The 16,662-nt window shown below is 46.0% G+C and overlaps 1 protein-coding gene across 5 annotated transcripts in view; it reads right to left on the reverse strand.

The window, feature by feature from the left end:
- The window catches only part of SPIDR (scaffold protein involved in DNA repair), a 415,406-nt gene that overhangs the window by 7,683 nt on the left and 391,061 nt on the right, over nt 1–16,662 (reverse strand). For all 5 annotated transcript variants that reach the window (XM_045561517.1, XM_045561518.1, XM_045561516.1 and 2 more), the window contains 2 exons: nt 13,257–13,467; nt 12,482–12,634 (listed from right to left, as the gene is read on the reverse strand). In XM_045561517.1, the coding sequence (XP_045417473.1) occupies nt 12,482–12,634; nt 13,257–13,467 (364 nt within the window). The remainder of the gene's footprint in view (nt 1–12,481; nt 12,635–13,256; nt 13,468–16,662) is intronic.

Consider the following 16,662-nt stretch of genomic DNA (forward strand, 5'->3'; position numbering starts at 1 on the left):
TGCAGTACTAGAAACACAAAGATGAATACTGTAATCTCCACTCTTTGTGATTCCACAGTCTGGTTGGGGAAACAGATAAATAAATAATGAGTAAAAATACCATGAAAAAATTGCTAAATGAGAAATAGAAAAGTCTACAGCCATACCACCCTCAACGTGCCTGATCTTGTCTGATCTCGGAAGCTAAGCAGGGTTGGGCCTGGTTAGTACTTGGGGGGAGGAATGGAAAGGACCCCTAGGAAGTGCAGCACAGATGCTCTCTGGGCTGGCCTGAGGGTCAGGGAAGGCTCCTAAGGAAGGCAGTGAGGTGGGTCCACAGGTGACAGGGCCAGGCCACAGTGTGCGCTGGCTGAGCCTGCACACTGCGGCGGGGCTGGGCCCGGCAGGCACGGAGGAAGGGCAGGTATCACACTGGGAAGCTGGCAGAGCCTCCGTGATTCAGGGTCTTGCCAGGGACTGAGATGGAATGGTTTTCTTGGATGTGAAGCATTACAGATATCACCTAGATACATTGGCAAATCGCAGACCATCCTTGTTGAAAAGTGGTAAAATTAGATGTTTGAAGAAAAAGATGTGGAATATTTAGAAAAATAGAAGAGTCTTCCTTCTCACTCTTGGAGCAAAAAATTTCATTCCCCACTAGAGGAAGCATTAGGAGAAAATTTATCTTTAAAAGAATAAAACAGAAGTATGAGAACTGGTAGCCTTAGTCATTAAAACACACTCATGCAATGCATACTTGAACAACTTTTTAAAAATGAAAATAATAGATCTTGATTTTGAAAAGGCTGCCCCAGCTAATGACACTGTCCTTGCAAATCTAATCAAAACTGGGTCCAAGGGATGAAAAGTCAAGTCAATAAAGGCTCACAATGCAGCTGGAAAGGAGCGTGACTAGTCCCCAGCAGGCAGACGCGGAGGTGCGAGGGGCAGAACTGCGTGGCTGAGTCCCCGCACGGTGGCCCTGCGCTCACCCGGGGCTGTGGGCCCGGCATGGGGCTGGGCTCGCTGGTTCACCAGTGCTTAGTAAATGACTGCCAAATGAATTAATAAAAAGTAGACTGTTACCAGCCAAAGTTACTTTTTATCCTAGGATGTCTGTGGCTGTTAACAGCATTTACATTTATATGGGATTAAGCAATTTCCTTCCAATTAGAGAACAAGGCAAGAGTTGAGGAAATGTATTTCATCTAAGGTCTACAAACCATTGGAAATCTTTTCTGGCAACCCTAAATAAATTTCAAGGGATGTCTAGGAAGTCTACAATTAAACTGTTAGTGTCTTGAATATTCATTAAATGAGCATCAGAAAGAAAAAACAATTTTCGTCAGGGTTGAAGGTTGTGACACGACACTCATCAACTTGCCTGCAGTTTGCTATGAAAGGCCTTTACTTTGTTTGTCCTATGTAGAGAAATCCCTTGTAATTAGGTTTAGGAAAGATATCACATAGTTATTACAACTTCCTTTTTAAAAGATGCTTTCGAAGGGTCCTCAGGGAAGCACCTCGGCTGCAGGGGCACACGGGGCCGGCCTGCCCTCCCGCAGCCTGGCGGCCCAGCTTCCTCAGCGACCGAACCCTCTGCTGTGCCCTCCTCTCCCGGCTTCCTGAATGAAGGAGGCCGGGGCTCACGATGCTTCCCCTCTGCTTAGAGGCTGAAACCCTGTTCGAGGACTCTGCCAGCCCTTCCACAGAGACATCCGCATACATGGGTGCTTGCTGCATCCATTGCCACAGCGGTGTGAGAGGGAGACAAAACCAACGCTGCAAAGCTATTTCATCGCAGACAATAAACCAGAAAGAAGTCCCCCTACTCCAGAGCTGCCAGCCAGGGAGTGCAGAGATGAGACGGCCAGGTGCCATGAGCAAAGTGTGCCATCCCTGAGCCTGGACGGACTAAGGGATGCTGCCAGCTCCCAGTGAGTGACTGCTTCATGCTTGGAATTCACTCAGGGCCCTTTCAATCCCTGCTCAGAGAAAATGCTCAATATTCAGCTGTCTGAGACCCAGATGCTCAGCTGATTCAGCTGCCGCTAGGAGCTGCGGAGGTTTCCGCACACTTGTCCTGCGGCTGTGAAGCAGCTCCCTGGGAGCCACGGGGAGGACAGGCCATCACGGAGACCTGGCCAGCAAAGGCAAGCGGGGCAAGGCTTGGAAGCCGAGAGGGGGGCACCTGCTGCTGTCACAGAGCAGCGGGCACCCTGGCCTCGCACGGGTTTGGTGGAGTTGCAGCGGGGCAAGGACACTGGTGGGAGCCCGTCACTCCCAGCTGCTGCTTTGCTGTGGGAGTTCCGGGTGGGAGGCTCAGCTAATCTTTGCTATTTGGAAGCTGGGGCTTTGTTTTCTCTTAAAGCCCAGTTGACTGGCTCTTATCACAGGATCTGGCAGCACCCAGTCCTGCTTCTCTGATAACAGTCTGTTAATAAATCCCTCAGACCTGCACAGGGGCCTGCAGGGCAGCGTCAGAGCAGGCCCGGAAGCAGACGAGACCCACAGAGAATGCTTATGAAAACGGTGAGATGCAAGGAAAATATGTCAGAAATTTGGGTCTATATAAAGAAAGAAGAGCATTAGAGAAGGAATAAATGAAGGTAAAACAAAATCTTTTACATTTCTTACGCTAAGTTGATCTCAGAGATAACAGTTTGTTTAAATAATAAACAATAATCTATTCAGTGATTACATCCGTATGGACAAGTGAAATGAATGACAGAGGCGTTACAAGGGATGGGAGGGAGGAATTGGGAACACTCTATTATAAGGCACCTGTGCCACCCGTGAAGTGCAACGGTGTTATTTGAAAGTGGACTCAATTGATTTTAATTGTATATTGCAAACTCTAGGGAACCGCTAGAAAAATTTAAAAAGAAAGTATGATTGATATGCTGAGAGAAACAAGCAAATGGAATCATAAAAGATTTGTTCAATTAAAATGAGAAAAGGCAGAAAAAGAGTGTAAGACAAAAAAAGAAACAATGGGGCAACTAATCAAAAACCATTATAAATATGGTCAATATTAATTCAACCATGTTAATAGTCACTTTAAATGTGAATGATCTCAATACACAAATTAAAAGACAGAGACTATCAGAGTGGAAAAAAGACAAGAAGCAACTATATGTTGTCTAAAAGAAGCTTCCATTAAATATCAAGGTGCAGACAGATTAAAAGTGAAGGGACAGAGAAAGATGTACCATGCTAACACTAATAAGAGAAAGCTGGTATAGCTATTTTAATTTCATACAGAGCAGACTTCAGAGCACAGAAAATCACTGTAGATCAAAAAGGACATTAAGTATTAATAAAGGAGTCAATTCACTAAGAAGACATAACAATTTTTAATATGTATGTGCCTAACAGTAGAGCATCAAAATACGTGAGGGAAACTGACAGAACCTCGAGGAGAGAGAAACAAATTCACGATTATGGATGGAGACTTCAACACGCCACTGTCAGTGACTGACAGATCTAGCAGGCAGAAAATCGGTAAGGACAGAGTTGAACTGACAGCACCATCAGTCAATAGGATTTAATTGACATTACCGAATTCTTCATCCAACAGCAGCAGAATACATATTTTTTTCAAGCTCACATGGAACATTCACCAAGACCACACTCTGGGCCACAAAACACACCTCAACAAATTTAAAAGTATAGAAATCATACTAAGTATGCTCTTAGACCACAAAAGAACTAGAAATCAGTAACAGAAAAAAAGAAAACACCAAAATATTTGGAGTTTAACAACATATAAGTCAAAGAAGAAGTTTCGAGAGAAATTAAAAAATATTTTGAACGAATTAAAAATACACATTAAAATTCGTGGGATGTAGCAAAAGCAGTGCTTAGAGGGAAATTTATAGCACTGAATGCATATATTAGGAAAAAATATCTAAAATCAATAACCTAAGCTTTCATTTTGTGAAATAAGAAAAATAGGAGCAAACTGAAACCCAGAAAAAGAATAAAAGCAGTAATGAAAACTAGAGCAGAAATCAATGAAATTGAAAACAGGAAATCAACAGAGAAAAATTAAGAAACCTAAAATCTGGTTCTTTGACAAGATCAATAAAAATTGGTAGACTTCTAGCCAGGCTAACCAAGAATAAAAAAGAGGAGACATATAAATTACTAATATCAGAAATAAAAGAGAACTCATCATTACTGATACCATGGGCATTAATAGAATACTAAAGGAATATTATGAAAAACCCTATGCCTCAAAATTTGATAACTTAGGTGAAATGGACCAATTCCTTAAACTATACAATCTATCAAAACTCACACAAGGAGGAATGGACAATCTGAATGGGCCTATATCTATTAAAGAAATTGAATCAATAATTAATAACCTTCTAAAACAGAAAGCACCAGGCCCAGTTCACTGGTGAAGTCTACAAAACATTTAAGGAAGAAATTACAACAAACTTCTATAATCTCTTCCAGAAAATAGAAGCAGAGGGAATACTATACTCCTTAACTCATTGTATGAGGGCAGCGTTACCCTAGTAGCAAAATCAGACAAAGACGTTACATGGAAAGAAAACCACAGACTAGTATCTCTTATGAAATAAATGCAAAAGTTCTCAACAAAATATCAGCAAATTTAATCCAACTATATATAAAAAGGATTATATACCACAACCAAATGGGATATATGCCAGGTATACAAGGCTTGTTCAACATTCAAAAATCAATTAATATAATGCATCCTATTAACAAGCTAAAGAAGAAAAATTATATGATCAGATAAATAGATGTAGAAAAGGAATTTGACAGAATCTAACACTCAATTGTGATAAAAACCATCAGCAAACTAGGAATAAAGGGGAGCTTCCTCAACTTGCTAAAGAACACCTACAAAAAACCAATAGTTGGAACAAACCTAAGTGATTAATACAGGATAATAGCTGAGAGCAGAGCAAAACTGAATTAGAAGGATAGAGGCTCCAACAGGAAGATTACAAAGGAAAAGGATAACTCCAATGATTTGATATCATTCTTGAGGAGTTAGAAAAAAATTAGGTTGACGTTCAGGTAATGCCAGGAAAATGAAGGTCAATATAAGGCTCCAGGAAAAAATGTCATACAAGAAAGGAAACCAAATGTGGTATCCTATCTTCCTGCACAGTAAACACAGTTAGACAGGTCAAACACCTCCAATCTGAAAATCCAAAATGCTCCAATGAGCATTTCCTTTGAGCATCACGTCAGCACTCGAGAAGTTTCAGATTTTGGAGGAAAAGGAAATGCTCAACTGGTATATATACCGCAAATATTCCAAAATCTGAAATCCAAAACACTCTGGTTCCAAGTATTTCAGATAAGGGATACTCAACCTATATAATCATAATAATGTAAATACCATTTATTAGTTTTCATTTTTGAGAATCAACCTGTAGATAGCATGTGCAAAGCTCAATTATGGCGATAGAACAGAATGTTTTGAGTCTTAATATAAAATGGAGAAGCAAAGGCAGGTAGGTGGAAAGCAAGAGTGCAATAAAAGAAGGGCAGGAGAGCTAATATTCTTTTCTTGCAAAGTGATATTGTCTTTAGCAGACGGAACAACAAACAACACCACCACAGCTAACATCGTACTTAATACTTAACTACATCGTTTCCCCTTAAGCCGGGGCAGGAAGTCTCTTCTCGCCACTACTATTCTACATGGTACTAGTAGTCCTAGCTAATGCAGTAAGACAAAAAAAGAAAATAAAAGGCATATATACTGATAAGGAAGAAGTAAAGTTGTCTTTGTTCACAAATGACATATTTCAAAGAAAATTCAAAAGAAACAACAAAAAAACTACTTGAACTACTAACTGGTTATAGCAAGGTTACAGGATACAGGGTTAATATTAAAAAGTCAAACGCTCTCTTATATGCCAGCAACAAACAATTGGAATTTAAAATTATTTTTAATACCAGTTACATTAGCACCAAAATAAGTGACATAATTAGGAATAAATCTAACAAAATATGCACAAGATCTATACGAAGAAAACTAAAAACTTCTGCTGAAAGAAATCAAGATATAAATAAATGTAGAGATATTCATAAATGCAGAGATATTCTGTGTTCATGGCAAAGAAGGCTCAATAGTGTTAGGATGTTAGTTTTTCCCAACTTGATATACAGACTCAATGCAATCCCAAACAAAATTCCAGCAAGTTAATTTGTGGATATAAACAAATGGATTCTGAAGTTTATATGGAAAGACAAGACAATAATAAAGAATAGCCAAGACAATATTGAAGAAAAAGAATAAAATTGGAGGACTGGAACTACCCGACTTCAAGGCTTTACTGTAAAGCTGCAGTAATCAAGACAGTGTGGTAGTGGCCAAAGAAGAGACAAATAGATCAATGGAACAGAATAGAGAGCCTCTATAAATTGATCCTCATAAATTTAGTCAACTGATATCTGACCAAGGAACAAAGACATTTCAATGGAGAAAGGATAGTCTTTACAACAAATTGTGCTGGCTAGGCGCAGTGGCTCACGCCTGTAATCCCAGCATTTTGGGAGGCTGATGCAGGAGGATCACTTGAGGCTGGGAGTTCAAGACTAGTCTGGACAACACACAGTAAGACCCCATCTCTACAAAAATGAAAGAAGGAAAAAATTAGCTGGGCATGGTGGTGCACACCTGTAGTCCTAGCTACTTGGGAGGCTGAGGCCGGAGGATCACTTCAGCGCTGGAGGTTCGTGTTTGCAGTGAGCTATGATAACATCACTGCACTCCATCCTGGGTGACAGAGCAAGACCCTGGCTCTTAAGAAACAAACAAACAAATAAAAAACAACACCCTCCCTCAAATGGTGCTGAACAACTGATATCCATATGAAAAAAACAAATCTAGACAAACCTTACACCTTTCACAAAAATTAACTCAAAATGGATCACAGACTTAAACATAAAACACAAAACTATGGAGATAGTAAAAAGATCAGTGGTTGCCAGGTGTTGGGGGCGGAGGGATGAACAGGCAGTGCTCTCACAGAGGAATTAGGGTGGGGAAACCCTTCTGTGAGCTACAGTAATGGTAACGGTGTATACACGCTATTATCCATCTGTCAAAACCAACAGAACTGTACCACACAGGGAACCCTGGCTCCCCTGAGCGTGGGGATGCTGGGCTGCTCTGGATGTCGGGGGGTGGAGCCCTGGTTCCCTAGAGTGTGGGGAGCGCTGGGCCCCTGGATTCCCCAGGTGTGGAAGCCCCCGGTCCTGGCCCCTCCAGCCTGGCTTCCAGGGCACCTGCCCGTGGTTAGCCCAGTGCTCGGGCTGACCGTGGCTGCTCCAAGAACCCGCTGCTGCTGGCCTCGGTGGGACTGGCAGGCACAACTGGTGTCTACAGCCCTTCCGTGACACTTGGGACGGCGGGGCTGCCTCCCTGCTCAGACCACTGAAGTGGCCTGGGGCTCCCAGGATATAAGAGGCCTCGACCCTGTCCTTACAGACCAACGGGGCCTGCGTTCGGGGCCGTCTCGGCGCCCCTCAGACTGCACCTACAGCTCCCGCGGAGAGAGGACCTGTGAGATTCTCCAACGTTTCTCGATTAAAAACGAGCCAAAGGTAAGTAGAATAGTTTCAGTATATTCATTAAGCAAATGAGAAAGGAAAAGGGCCTAACAGGGCTTATTCAGAAATGTAGAGCTTACCAATTTATAAGATGAGGGCATGGAAAAAAAAAACACCTTTTCATCTTAATACAAAGGACATACATGGATCAACCAGAGCCTGTTTGCTCTGTTTAGAAATCTTGTTCTCCACCTCTGGTAACAATACCTGAGAGATTCCAGTCATAGAAAACTGCTTTATTTACTGGATTTGTTGCTGCAGATTGCAAGAGCGCCAAGGAGCAGCGGACAAGCGCGTGTGGTCTCGGCAGCTGCCCAGGCCCTGCACCGCGCACCGCAGGCGGGCCTGGGGCTGCGACAGCGCGGCCGCCCCGTCACCGTCAGCGTCTGCATTGTCACCGTCAGCGTCTGCATTGTCACCGTCAGCGGCTGCCCCGTCACCGTCAGCGGCTGCCCTGTCACCGTCAGCGTCTGCCCTGTCACCGTCAGCGTCTGCATTGTCACCGTCAGCAGCTGCCCTGCCACTGTCAGCGTCTGCATTGTCACCGTCAGCGGCTGCCCTGTCACCGCCAGTGTCTGCCACCCTGGGGATGGAAGCACAGGCCCAGGGCGCAAGCGGTGGCATCACTATGTGGCCTGCGTGGACTAGACACCAGGGCGCCCAGCTCCTGGGTCCTTCCACGTGTCAGGCACGGGGACTCTGGGCCGGGACCTGTGCAGGTGTTCTGGACAACGGCAGGTGCCAAGAGCAGCTGCCCTGAGGCCTGGTCACGTGAGGGCCGTGCTGCACCCAGCGACGCCCCCAGAGCAGGGCGGGCACACAGGCCTGCGGGCCGCCTTCCAGGGCGCTGGGGCCTCAGGGTTGGAAACCCTGATCCCTGGAACATCCAAGCTTGTCTCGTGCCACCACGAACAGAGCTTCAAGATGGATCAAACTACCTGTGGTTTACTTAAACAATGCTTAGTTCTCACCCCACATGAAGGTCCAGTTAGAGCGAGGTGGTGCCTGAGGGTGGCTGAGCCTCGTCAGGTGCTCCTAGCGGCTGCTGCCTGGGCACAAGGCCTCAGAGGCAGGTGCCCCTGGCCTGTGACACAAGGGTGTACTTGATCACTCAGAACGAAGTTCCTTCCGTGCACCAGGAGCTAAGCCCTGCACAGAGTGGATCTGCCTCGTTGTGCGTCTCTGTGGCACCCACTGGCCGTAGCCAGGAACCGGTCAGGGAAACCCTCCTTTGGGGACCAGCTCTTCACGTACGTATTTTCTCATAAAACAGTGCTCCAGGCATGGCAACTCTTATGGGCATAGTATAACAGGGAACCGTGCAGCCGAAGCCATGTGGGGCACGGCGGTGACTTTCAGACACTGGGGAGGGAAGTCCACTGGAGGGCTGCTTCATCATCTGAGCCCTTCATCATCATCGCCTCTGAGCCCTGGACCAACCCTGGGTTCTGGGAGAAGGGGGCAGGCAGGGTGGGAGGAGAACAAGTAGCAACCAGTACAGAGAATAAGGGGGAAGTCCTGGCAGAGGCGTCTGGAGAGCTGCAAGCTCTGGAAGTTGCTGTTGGTGAGTGCCAAGGGCACATGCATGGCGCATGCCCTAAAGGGATGCACACGCGCGCGTGTGTGTGTGTGTGTGTGTGTGTGTGTGTGTGTGTGTGATGCTGGTCTGCACTGTGGCTCTGTCCCCGACGCCCGTCCACTCGGGGCACCTGGGCTGTCCTGTCTGCACTGTGGCTCTGTCCCCGACGCCCGTCCACTCGGGGCACCTGGGCTGTCCTGTCTGCACTGTGGCTCCGTCCCCGACGCCCGTCCACTCGGGGCACCTGGGCTGTCCTGTCTGCACTGTGGCTCCGTCCCCGACGCCCGTCCACTCGGGGCACCTGGGCTGTCCTGTCTGCACTGTGGCTCCGTCCCCGACGCCCGTCCACTCGGGGCACCTGGGCTGTCCTGTCTGCACTGTGGCTCCGTCCCCGACGCCTGTCCACTCAGGGCACCTGGGCTGTCCTGTCTGCACTGTGGCTCCGTCCCTGACGCCTGTCCACTCGGGGCACGTGGGCTGTCCTGTCTGCACTGTGGCTCCGTCCCCGATGCCTGTCTGCCCAGGGATGCAGCGCTGCTGCCCACCGAGGACCAGCTCCATGCTGGCTCACTGGTGCCGCAGTCTCCATCTCTGCAGACCCTCCACCTTCCTTACCTCTTCCTGCCAATAATCTGTCCCTGCTTTGCACCATCGTCTATGGTGCTGCCAGAATTCCTTCATTTAAAAATCTGATCATGTAATCTCCTCAGAATGGCCAAGGGGAGGAGAACAACCCAGAACCAGTCTGGCCCACACTGGCCCAAGGCAGGCAGCCTCCCTACTTTGTGCTTTGTCTCTGTTCCTCCACCAGCACTTGGAGATTTTACAGCTGCTCCTCGCACCTCTGTGAGTTTTCCACCTGCCCTTCCACCTGCCTGAAGAGCCTTCGCCAACTTTGCTCGACAAATCCCGGTGGCCCTAGGGCCACCCAGCCTCGGCGATGACTGGCTCCAGCCCCCAGACAGCCATCCCTTCCTCCTGGCTCCCGGTAGCAGAAGCATGGAGATGCCTATTTCCTCCACTAGACTCTGAGGCTTTAGCCCCCAGAGCTTCCTGTACATGATCTCATTTAATCCTGAACGATGCTCTGAGACCGACTCTATTAGCCCCATTTTACAGGTGAGAAAATGGAGGCCCCACAGGCGCCATCAATTCACAGCTGCAGTCCCGTGTCAGCGCTGGCCCCACAGGGAGATGCACAGAAGAGAAAGTTCAAAGGCCTCAATGCAATGAACAAGTGTTCAATCTCACAGGCAGGATATGATTTAAAGCAACAATGGAATAATTTTTTTTTGTTCATCAAAAATTCTAAGAAGATAGGAAGTCGTGGTGGGTAAAGGTGGGGAAAACGGACCATCTTAGATGTTACTTTTGGAAGTTTGAATTTTTATAAACTTTGTGGAAAGTAATTTAGCAACATATCATTTACTATTACACACATTCCTAGATAGGTGTCCATTGGAAAAAAAATAAACATAAATAAAAAATAATAAACATACACAAAACCATGCATAGTACAGCTACTTTGGAAAACACTTTGGCATTCTTCAAAAAGGTCAAATGCAGGATTACCACGTGCCCCAGCAATTCCATCCCTGGATTCACACCCAAAGCCTAAAAACAGGTGCTCAAGCAAAGACCAGTTCATGAATACTCACAGCAGTTCTAGTCACAAGAACCAAAAGGTAGAAACAATCCACATGTCCATCAACCGATGAAAAGATAAGCAAAAAGTGGCATATCTGTACAATGAAGATTATTCTGCCATAAAAGCAATAAAATTCTGACACATGCTACATTGTAGATAAACCTTAAATACATTTTGCTAAATGAAAGACACCAATCATGAAAGACCACATATTATACGATTCCGTTTGTATGAAATATCCAGAATAGGCAATCCATAGAAACAGAAAGTAGACTAGTGGTTTCCTAAGACTAGGGTGTGGGAGGTGGGGGTAACAGGGTGTAACTGATAATTGGCACAGGGTTTCTTTTTGTTCCCAAATTAGATTGTAGGGATGGTTGCACAATTTTGTGAATATATTATAAACACTTTAAATGAGTGAATTATAGGGTGTGTGAGATACAGAGTTATGTCTCAATAAACTTGATTAAAAAGTACATGAACCCTAAACCCCTGAAATCCTCCCTTACAGGTATCAGTAGGGACTGATGTCCAGGAATGCTTGTTACAGCCTTGCTTGTAACTGCAAAGCACAAGAACACCCCGCATGGCCATCAGTGGAGGGACAGCTTGTTCATTCATTTGAGGGAATATTATTTGACTATTAAACTCTGGGGTTAGAGCTCTCTCATCCCTGCTGGAGCATTAAGTGAGAGAAGCAAGCCCCAGAGTGACACGCAGCAAACCACCTGCTCTGCAAACACGCAGGCTCCCTCACGGCAGCGAGCCGTGTGCTCCCGTGTGCTCCCGCAGGGTGGGTGTGGGCAGGAGGCTGTGACCTTTCTCTTCACCCATCTTTCCCTGTTTCCAACGGACATGTATTACTTTTAGTAATACAAATTTTATAAAGTTAAAAAAGAAAGTATTAATGCTATTTTCAGCTCCAGACTCATATACCCAAGCAGCTGCTGCAACATCTCAGATGTATTCGAAACACCCAAACTGTCCAGCGGGAACAGAGGTGGCCCCGTCGGCGCTGGCCCCACGCACCACGCCCTTCAGGGAGCAGCAGGGCCACGGCCTCCTCATCTGAGCCAGGAGCGTGGGGGTCTCCGGGCACGTCCCCATCTGCAGGGATGCCCTGCTCCCTCTGTGCCCAATTCCTCACCGACTGTGAACGTTCATCCTAATTCCACTCCTGGATCTACTTCCCCACTGCCGTCCTCACGGCCACCAGCCCCTCCACGCCGCTCCTGACCCGCCGCTTGCCACTCGGAGGCCCTCCCTGCGGCCAGCAGCCTGCCCGCCTCCCCAGCGCCCCGCTCACCCCGCTCTCCTGTGGCGGCAAAGGTGAGTCCTGCTCTTTTTCCTTGAGACGTTCCTCCTGCCCCCAGCCCTGACCTGAGTCGCCCCACCTGCCCATGAGCTGGCAGCTGCAGCCTCCTGGCCTTGGGGAGCCCCCCTCCCCTCCCAGACACGGTGAGGCTCGCAGGTCCCGTGTCCCTGCACTCCGACCCCGTCTGGCTGTACAGACGGTGAGCGCCACACCAGAGCTGCTGCCGGTTTGCTGGCATCTGCGACACAGCAGCCACCCGGCAAGTACTTGCTGATGAACGGGGAAAGGCACACAAAGTAAGCACTGTGCTTGCAACAACACAAATGCCATTTCCAGCGACACGGATGCCCACCTTGTACACTGCAGATGGCGCCGACGGGTGTGGTGGGGTCCAGCCGGTCCAGCGTCACCGGGCCAGGCAGCTCGCAGGGGCAAGCGCCAGAGGCCACACACAAAAGTGGCTTTTGAAGTAGGAGGACAGTCCGCTCAACACAAACAACTCGACCTGCCAAGGGAGACACTTCGGATTATTGAAGCACTGACAAAGCAGTGGCGTCCCCAGCGGGGAAGAGGCTCCTCGGCTGGCCCCCAGCGCTGTGGGGACGGGCGCCCGCGAGGGACCTGCGACACAGCACCATGCCAGTGAGCAACACCAGACTCAGATTCAATCCAGAAATGGTACATTTTGTGGTATGTGAATTATATTTAAATAAAATTAAAAAATATATAGTTTAGGCAGGATTCCAGTTTGATCCCTGGACAAAAGGACTGACCGACCTAAGCATATACGTTTATAACGTTCTAGCTTTTGGTTTGTTTTAAAAACGATATTCTAGGCCACAACTTCACGTGGCTTCTGCAGCAGCACAGCGTGCCATCGACAGGCAATCCCGGAGTGACCAGTGGCATCTCTGCGGGGTGCTGGCTCTGCCCAGCGGCCATGACAGGGTCAGTGAAAGCCCGGGGCCGACAGCGGGCCCCTCCCACCTCAGGCCACGTCTGTGACAGGCTTCGTGCAAGTGCTGATGGGGCCCAGGCAACATGGAGCATCCAGAAGCCACACGAGCCATTTTGTGGGCAGCAGTCAGGCGCCCCTAGATCACAGCTGTGGGACACAGCAAGCACACCCTGGTCTCGGACAGCGTCCCTGAAGAGGATGGTGTGAGGAGCAGCCACGGTGAACGCTTCCAGGACTTCCGGGCCCAGCACACAGGCGGGGGACACACAGACCGGCAGGGTTTTGGGGAGCGCTGGGTCACTCCCATGCCCCGCTTGCAGGCTGGTGTCAGTCACCAGCAGCCAGACCTCCCTTTGCTCCAGAAGCAGTAGACTCTTTGGCTAAAATGTGAAGACACAGTAACAACCATTAACTATTCCTATATCTAAAATTTCTTAAAGCAACAATCTTAGAGGATTATTACTAATAGTAACAATTTAAGATATTATTTTAAACTTACTTTAAAACCTGCAGTAGACTTTGCACATGTTGGTCACTAGCCCCCATTCACAAGGCTGTGCCCCCAGAGCCTCGACCTTGTGCCTGGCTGAAGGCCTGCCTTGCTGGGCAGCGCAGCAGGGCTCTGTCATTCCTGACCCACTTAGGTAGACATCATCATTTTTTCCCTCTTAGTCTTGTGCTTAGTCCTAGAATGTTAATTAATTACCACATTGTTTTCTATCTAGTGCGTACACATCAGTCTCTCTGGGAGGCTGTAAGTCCCCCGAGGGTCAGGGACAGATCTCACTGGCCCCCAGACTCTGTGCAAGGCCTCTGAATACAGCACGTGTCACATACTTGTTATCCCTGCAACAGGTTCTCTTTTTTTTCTTCATTAATTTTATTATATATATATGTATATGTATATATATTGATTTTTTTCTTATCTGTAAAAGTTGTAATGCCTTTTCAAGTTCTGTTCACTTGGTGTTCTGCCCCTTCCCCTTGGTTAGGGCTTGGGATTCAGCAGATGCAAATGGGGCCAAGGACGGCCAGCCGGGCGGGGGCCTAGGACGCAGCCAGCTTGGGACTCAGGTGGTGCTGGTGGCATGACGATGTGGTCAGGCTGAGGGTTCTGCGTGGCTGCTCAACCAGACTGGGCAGAGAAGGTGACTTCATTGTCAGGAGCTGGGGGTGGGGCGCGGGAGGGGCCTCTGTGGCTGGAAGGCTGATTACATACAAGCAGTCTGAGTCACACTGAGGCTGGTGGAGCTTGGTTGCTCACTGCTGGAGAAGCTAGAGATATGCACATGGAATTGGGGAAGCCTCCAGTAAATTCTGTGGTGATGGTTTAGAGTTGGGAGTATTGGTGTAAAATCATGATTTCAGATAGACAGAAATAGAGAAGTAGACATGGATTTATGTGTGTGTGCATGAATATACATACACATATGTCCTTGTTCTGTCCACTGAGAGGGCCTAGAAGCAATAACAGCCCAATAGCAGTCTAAACCCAGATCTTGGGTTCTAAATACCATTCTCAGTAGGGTGTGGTGTGCATGTCTGTAGTCCCTACTACTTGGGAGACTGTGGAGGGAGGATCACTTGAGCCTAGGAGACGAGGCTGTAGTGTGCTGTGACTTTACCTGTGAATAGTCACTGCACAACAGCCTGGACAACATAGTAAGACCCTGTCTTAAAAAAATTTTTTTAAAGAATACCATTTTCCATTAAAATCAACCAGGGCTCCTTGAAAAGATGGCTGATTCCAAAGCTCAGAAAACAAAAGTTGAGTCTGAAACATCTTATTGTGTCAGAAAGTAAGCAAGTACTCAACAATGATGGGAACATGTCCTAAGGACACAGGAGCCAGCTTAAATATGGGAAGATTTGAGCACCAAAATGAACAATAGTAATGGATTATAATCTGTTGAATAAAAAATGAATCCATTGTTCCATACTGATATAAATAAATAAGTGACCACATAAATAAATCAGGGGAATGAAAAGCTCCTAATTACAGCAGAATGCCAGCTAATAAATATAGAAGAAATGCTGAAATTAGAAATTTACCATTTGGCCACAGAGTATAATTAACTCAGGTAAGAATCATAATGGATGTTAAAATAAAAGTTTGATAAGAAAGAAGATATTTACACGGTCAAAGTATCTCCCCATAAAATACTTATTTATTAATTAATCAGAAGGAAATACTAGTTAACTTTTGCGTGAAGAAATTTGGAAAATACCATCTTTATCAACTGATAAAACATCACAGTTCTGGGTCAAGTTAACTGTGTGTCTCCTGATATGAACACAGAATTATTTATATGTGGTATTCCTGTCAAAAATGCATAATCTGAATCTATTCATGAGAAAACATCAGACAAACCTAAACTGATGGACATTTTCCTAAGTATTAATAACTGGCCAGTATTCTTAAAGTCAAGGCCGTAAAAGATAAGCAAAGATGAAGAAGTACTCCATTTGAAGGAGATGAAAGAGATATGGCAATTAAATGCATTGTATGAGCCTGTACTGGACCCTGGAGTTATAAAGAATATTTTTGGAATAATTGACAAAACCAAAATTTTAAAAATTGGTGAACACCTTAGGAAAGGCAAAGATATCTACAAGAGGTTAAGAGTTCTTCAGACAATCTTCAAAGATTTTAGATGCTCTTTTTAAATACTATGGATTTGGCCTGTAGTTTCTCTTTCAAAATATGAACAAAAATGTTCCAATTTCCTTTGAAATTAACTATCAAACTTTTTTTCTCCAACTTGCTTCAGAGAAAGATTAACTATCAAGTTATCTCTACTATTGGGGTTATGAATAAAGTAACAACAAAATCATCTGTAAAAATATACCAATAACCAATTAATTTGAAGCAGTACCAATAATTCATCGCTAAAACTTTATTAAAAATAGATCTCTTCTTATTCATAATTGTCAAAACTTTGAAGCAATCAAGATGTCCTTTGGTAGGCAAATGGATAAACTGTGGTGCATCCAGACAGTGGAATATTATGCAGTACTCAAAAGGAAATGAGCTATCAAGCCATGAAAAGACATGGAAACTTAAATGTATATTATTAAGTGAAAGAAGCCAGTCTGAAAAGGCTACCCACTGTGTGATTCCAACTATATGACGTTCTGAAAAGGCAAAACTATGGACACAGTAAAAAGATTAGTGGTTTCTAGGGGCTTAGGAAAGGGAGAAATGAATAAATGAAGTACAGAGGCCTTTTAGGGCAGCGAAACTACTCTGAATGATACTAAAATGATGGACACATGTCACTATATATCTGTCCGAACCCACAGAATGTACAACACCAAGAGTGAACCCTAATGTAAACTATGGGCTCTGCGTGCTAATGAAGTGCCAATGTGGGTTCATCAGTTGTGACAATGTTCCGCTCGGGTGGGGGGTGTCGACAATGGGGGAAGCTGTGCATGTGTGTGGGCACAAGGCGTATGGAAAATGTTTATATCTTGATTTCAGTTTCGCTGTGAACCTAAAACTGCTCTAAAAATAAAGTCTATCAGAAAAATTCTTACAGCCCTATGTAATCAGGAAAAGTATTTAAGCATGG

The sequence above is a fragment of the Lemur catta genome, chromosome 9, assembly GCF_020740605.2.
Source record: "Lemur catta isolate mLemCat1 chromosome 9, mLemCat1.pri, whole genome shotgun sequence".
Classification (NCBI taxonomy): Eukaryota; Metazoa; Chordata; class Mammalia; order Primates; family Lemuridae; genus Lemur; species Lemur catta.